At 53.5% G+C, this 5,895-nt stretch overlaps 1 protein-coding gene across 1 annotated transcript in view; it reads left to right on the forward strand.

Annotated features, from left to right (window-relative positions):
- EDC3 (enhancer of mRNA decapping 3) overlaps positions 1-5,685 on the forward strand; it is a 46,587-nt gene extending 40,902 nt beyond the window's left edge. Inside the window, exons 6-7 of the mRNA XM_015416521.1 lie at positions 2,452-2,669; positions 5,349-5,685. Of these exons, the coding sequence (XP_015272007.1) occupies positions 2,452-2,669; positions 5,349-5,683 (553 nt within the window). The 3' untranslated portion in view covers positions 5,684-5,685. The remainder of the gene's footprint in view (positions 1-2,451; positions 2,670-5,348) is intronic.
- The last annotated feature ends 210 nt before the right edge of the window (positions 5,686-5,895 follow it).

Raw genomic sequence — 5,895 nt, forward strand, 5'->3', positions numbered from 1 at the left:
TGATCTCCCATCCAAGGATCAACCAGGGCCAACACTGCTTGGCTTCCAAGATCTGAGAAGTTCAAGCTAGCCTGGGCCATTTAGGTCAGGGCGAGAGACATTCAGAGGTGGTTCACCATTGTCTGCCTCTGCGTAGCAACCCTGGTCTTCCTAGGTGGTCTCCCATCCAAGGATCATCCAGGGCCGACACTGCTTGGCTTCCAAGATCTGACAAGTTCAAGCTAGCCTGGGCCATCCAGGTCAGGGCGAGAGATGTTCAGAGGTGGTTCGCCATTGCCTGCCTCTGCGTAGCAACCCTGGTCTTCCTAGGTGGTCTCCCATCCAAGGATCAACCAGGGCCAACACTGCTTGGCTTCCAAGATCTGACAAGTTCAAGCTAGCCTGGGCCATCCAGGTCAGGGCGAGAGATGTTCAGAGGTGGTTCGCCATTGCCTGCCTCTGCGTAGCAACCCTGGTCTTCCTAGGTGGTCTCCCATCCAAGGATCATCCAGGGCCAACACTGCTTGGCTTCCGAGATCTGACGAGTTCAAGCTAGCCTGGGCCATTTAGGTCAGGGTGAGAGACTTCAGAGGTGGTTTGCCATTGCCTGCCTCTGCGTAGCAACCCTGGTCTTCCTAGGTGGTCTCCCATCCAAGTATCATCCAGGGCCAACATTGCTTGGCTTCCAAGATCTGACGAGTTCAAGCTAGCCTGGGCCATTTAGGTCAGGGCGAGAGATGTTCAGAGGTGGTTCGCCATTGCCTGCCTCTGCGTAGCAACCCTGGTCTTCCTAGGTGGTCTCCCATCCAAGGATCATCCAGGGGCAACCATGGTCTTCCTAGGTGGTCTCCCATCCAAATACGAACCAGGGTCAAACCTGCTTAGTTTCTGAGATCTGATGAGACCAGGCTAGCCTGGGCCGTCCGGGTCAGGGTGTATGCAGGCAGGCCCTGCTGCTAATGAATGTTTCTGAAAGACGGACCTGAAGTTGGCTTAATCAACCGTCCACAGTTAGCCGGCTATGTTTTCGTGTGAGGTATCGACTCAGACACGCTTGTTCCCTCGCAGCACCCTTGCAGACGACAGAGAGATGGCAGTGAAGTCAGCATTTGCTGAGGCAAGCCAGGATTTGAGTCTGTGAGCCGAACCCTGGCTTCATAAGCTAACAGTTATAGTCAAAACAAACCGCGATTTCACGTGAACGGTGAAGCCATCTTTGTGCCAGTGAGTCAGTCAACCAAACTGTCCTGGTTGTTTTAGAAAGCAACTCTGGAGAAACTAGATTTCCATGCCCTTCTAAGTCATGGTGTCTTGAAGAGTTACGGCAGGGGTCCTCCACAGGGTGCCACCTGCCAACAAGTGCTTCTCTTATGTTCTTAGGAGCAGACCTGGCTTCATAAGCTAACAGTTATTAGTCAAAACAAACCGCGGTTTCACGTGAACGGTGAAGCCATCTTTGTGCCAGTGAGTCAACCAAATTGTCCTGGTTGTTTTAGAAAGCAACTCTGGAGGAACTAGATTTCCATGCCCTTCTAAGTCATGGTGTCTTGAAGAGTTACGGCAGGGGTCCTCCACAGGGTGCCACCTGCCAACAAGTGCTTCTCTTATGTTCTTAGGAGCAGAGGTCCATCCGTGGCTGTTAGCCACAAGGTATAGGTAGGAACTCTTGGTCTGGGGCAAGGGATGCTCTGTATTCTTGGTGCTTGGGGGGGCAACAGTGGGAGGGCTTCTGGTGTCCTGGCCCCACTGGTGGACCTCCTGATGGCACCTGGTATTTTTGGCCACTGTGTGACAGAGTGTTGGACTGGATGGGCCATTGGCCTGATCCAGCATTGGCTTCTCTGATGTTCTCTTACATTCTTATGTGAGCTTTTGTGTGCATACACACTTCATCAGACATTGAAGTGGAATTACAGATCATGGTTGTATATATAGAAGGCTTGTTAAATTAGGACGCAAAAATAGTGAAAATATTTTTTAACAGATCAAAAGAATGACGAGCTGGTTTCCGATGTTCGTCTGTTTCGATTCAACTGGGTGGGGGGGAGGGAGATCAACGAGGGGAATAAACATGTTAGAACTGGAGATGGATGTGATTGTAGAAGTTGTCTTCCGAACCAGATTTGCATGCCAGTCTTGTTCTTGGCAGTTCCCCATTTGAGGAGGGCAAGTCTAATGGAATAAGTGAACAATAAATAAATTAAGATCTTCTTCATGGTCTCTGTGCATTCACATCTCTGGGATATAGTGCGCCTGCGCCGACCCCGATCGGTATAATGGAAGGGGAGCGGACGCGGAAATCCCTTTTGCTCTCCAGAGGTGCGAATGCACAGATGACCACTCGAAGATCATCAGTTACAGGCAAGCAACCTGTTTTTCTTCCGAACGACCTAAGTACAGGTGACAGAAACGGCACTCTGAGAAACAACGGGCATGGCTACTTAAGACCCTTTCGCACCTCTTGACCTTCAGGTTGAACCCGAAAAACATCCACCAGCGTCCCACGGTGGCCTTGCTGTGCGGTCCCCACGTGAAGGGGGCCCAGGGGATCAGCTGCGGCCGGCACCTCTCCAACCACGACGTGCACGTCATCCTCTTCCTCCCCAACTTCGTCAAGATGCTGGAGTCGATCACCAACGAGCTGACACTCTTTGGCAAGACCCAAGGGCAGCAGGTGTCCAGTGTCAAAGGTAAGGGGCGTGGCAGCCTCTTGCCTGCCTTTAATCAATTAAACGCCAACGTGTGGTTGCGTGCTGGTCGAGAGGCTGGTTTAGGCAGTGGCGAAAAGTCCCTTTTGGTGGAGCAGCTCCATCTAGTGGCGAAAGTCTGGGTACTTTTTTAGCACGTAATCTAAAGGTAAGGGTAAAGGTAAAGGTTCCCTTGCTCGAAAGCCAGTCGACTCCAACTCTAGGGTTATGGTGCTCATCTCCGTTTCAAAGCCGAAGAGCCAGCGCTGTCCGAAGACGTTTCTGTGGTCCTGTGGCCGGCATGACTGAACACCGAGGCGCACGGAACACTGTTACCTTCCCACTGACGTGGTCCCTATTTATCTACTTGCAATTTCTTGCTTTCGAACTGCTAGGTTGGCAAGAGCCGTCATGTGGCACACTCGGGTCTCGAACTGCTGAACTACTGACCTTCCACAGCCTGCAGTTCAGCGTCTTAACCACTTGAACCACCGCAGCTCCTAATCTAAAGGACATATCACTAAATGGGGCAATTTGGGTCAGCGTAGGATCGATCCTTGCGATTCATATCCTGCCACCCTACCCAGCCAAATTCGAAGCCTTCCTCTTAGAGCCACTTCTTTCAGAAGGGCGGCTCCAGACTTTGCTGGCACATGGCAGGAAAAACACCTAAGTCCCCCCAAGAATCGGCCTTTTCAAATACAGACCTTTTGGTTTAGTGGTTAAGAGAGGTGGAGTCTAATCTGGAGAACAGGGTTTGATTCCTGACTCCACATCAAGCCTGCTGTGGGTGACCTTGGGCCAGTCACAGTTGTCTCAGCGCTTTCTCAGCCCCACCCACCTCACAGGGCGTCTGTTGTGGGGAGAGGAAGGGAAGGGGATTGTAAACCAGTTGTGAACCTCCATGCTGGCTCTTGGCAATTAAGAGTGGCAGACTCTAATCTGGAGAACCAGGTTTGATTCCCCACTCCTCCACATTAAGCTAGCTGGGTGACCTTGGGTCAGTCACAAGTTCTTTCAGAGCTGTTCTCTCAAGAGCAGTCCTCGAAAGAGTTCTCTTAGCCCCTACCCACCTCACAGGGCGTCTGTTGTGGGGAGAGGAAGAGAAGGGGATTGTAAGCCAGTTGTAAACCTCCACGCTGGCTCTTGGCGATCAAGAGCGGCAGACTCTAATCTGCAGAACCAGGTTTGATTCCCCACTCCTCCACATCAAGCCAGCTGGGTGACCTTGGGTCAGTCACAAGTTCTTTCAGAGTTGTTCTCTCAAGAGCAGTTTCTGTCAGAGCTCTCTCAGCCCCACCTACCTCACAGGGTGTCTGTTGTGGGGAGAGGAAGGGATTGTAAGCCGCTCTGAGACTCCCGAGTGAAGGGTGGGGTATAAATCCAACTCTTTTTCTTCTTCTTTTGGTCCTTTGCCATAAGTGTGCCGAGGGGACAGTAGGGAGGAGCTGTGGCTCAATGGAAGAGCAACCGCCTTGCATGCGGAAGGTCCCTCGTTCAGTAGTGGACATCGTCTCCCAGTTAAAAGAATCAGGTAGCAGGTGACGGGAGAGCTGCTACCAATCTGAATAGATTGTGGTAGTGGAATGTGCATTAAATCACAGCCGACGGATGGCGGTGACCCCCGTAGGATTTTAAAGGCAAGAGACAAACAGGTGGTCTGCCACTGCCTGCCTCTGCGTAGCAACCCTGGACTCCCTCGGTGGCCTCCCAGCCAAGTGCTCACCAGGGCCGACCCTCCTTAGCTTCCGAGATTTGATGAGATCGGCCTAGTCTGGGCCATCGAGGTCAGGGCAAGAGGTGGTCTGCCCTTGCCTGCCTCTGCGCAGCAACCCTGGCCAGCGTGGCCTCCCATCCAAGTACTAACCGGGGCCAACCCTGCTTAGCTTCCAAGATCTGATGGGATTGGGCTAGTCTGAGCCCATCCAGGCCAGAGGAGACGAACAGAGGCGGTTTGCCACTGCCTGCCTCTGCATAGCGACCCTGGACTTCCCTGGTAGTCTCCCATCCAAGTACCAACTAGGGCCGACCCTGCCTAGTTTCCGAGATCTGATGAAATCAGGCTACCCTGGGCCATCCAGGTACCTTCATAGTCCAGGTGCCCCGATGAACCAATCGTCGATTCAGTATAAGGCAGCTTCATGTGGAGTTTCTCCCCAGGACTTCTTACTGTCCTCCTGTCCTCAGCCTGCTCTGACACTCGCTAAGGGACACCCATCAGCATATGGAGCAGAGGTCCATCAGTGGCTATTAGCCACAAGGTATAGATAGGGACTCTCAGTCTGGGGCAAGTGATGCTCTGTCTTCTTGGTGCTTGGGGGGGTCAACAGTGGGAGGGCTTCTAATGTCCTGGCCCCACTGGTGGACCTCCTGATGGCACCTGGTATTTCTGGCCACTGTGTGACACAGAGTGTTGGACTGGATGGGCCTTTGGCCTGATCCAACATTGGCGTCTCTTATGTTCTTATGTTTCCGAGATCTGATGAAATCAGGCTACCCTGGGCCATCCAGGTACCTTCATAGTCCAGGTGCCCCGATGAACCAGTCGTCGATTCAGTATAAGGCAGCTTCGTGTGGAGTTTCTCCCCAGGACTTCTTACTGTCCTCCTGTTCTCAGCCTGCTCTGACACTTCCTAAGGGACACCCGTCGTTCAGCCCTCTCTTTTCTTCCCCCCCTTCCAGACCTTCCAGCCACGCCGGTCGACCTGGTGATAAACTGCTTGGATTGCCACGAAAATGCCTTCCTGAGGGACCAGCCCTGGTACAAGGCCGTGGTGGACTGGGCCAACCAGAACCGAGCCCCGGTCCTCAGCATAGACCCCCCGGTGAGCGAGGCGGAGCAGGGCATCGACGCCAAGTGGTCGCTGGCCCTGGGGCTCCCCCTGCCGCTGGGCGAGAGGGCCGGGCGGGTGTACCTGTGCGACATCGGCATCCCGCAGAAGGTCTTCCAGGAGGTGGGCATCAACTACCACTCGCCCTTCGGCTGCAAGTTCGTCATCCCCCTGCACTCGACCTAGGGCGGCCTCTACCCTCTTGGAAGACGGGGGGGAGGGGGGCCCCGAGCTGCCTCGGACCCCCCCCCCTTTACAAAAGGAATCCTGACCATATGAAAACTCTTTGACGCCTTAAGGAAGCAGGGGGAAAAAAGAAATTCTGGGTTTGTTGTTTCCTTCTGGGAGGAACCCGAAGTGTTAGAGGAGAACCGGGAAGGACTGGTGCGTACCGCGGA

This window comes from Gekko japonicus, unplaced genomic scaffold (assembly GCF_001447785.1).
Source record: "Gekko japonicus isolate JY-2015 unplaced genomic scaffold, Gekko_japonicus_V1.1 scaffold2676, whole genome shotgun sequence".
NCBI classification, from domain to species: domain Eukaryota; kingdom Metazoa; phylum Chordata; class Lepidosauria; order Squamata; family Gekkonidae; genus Gekko; species Gekko japonicus.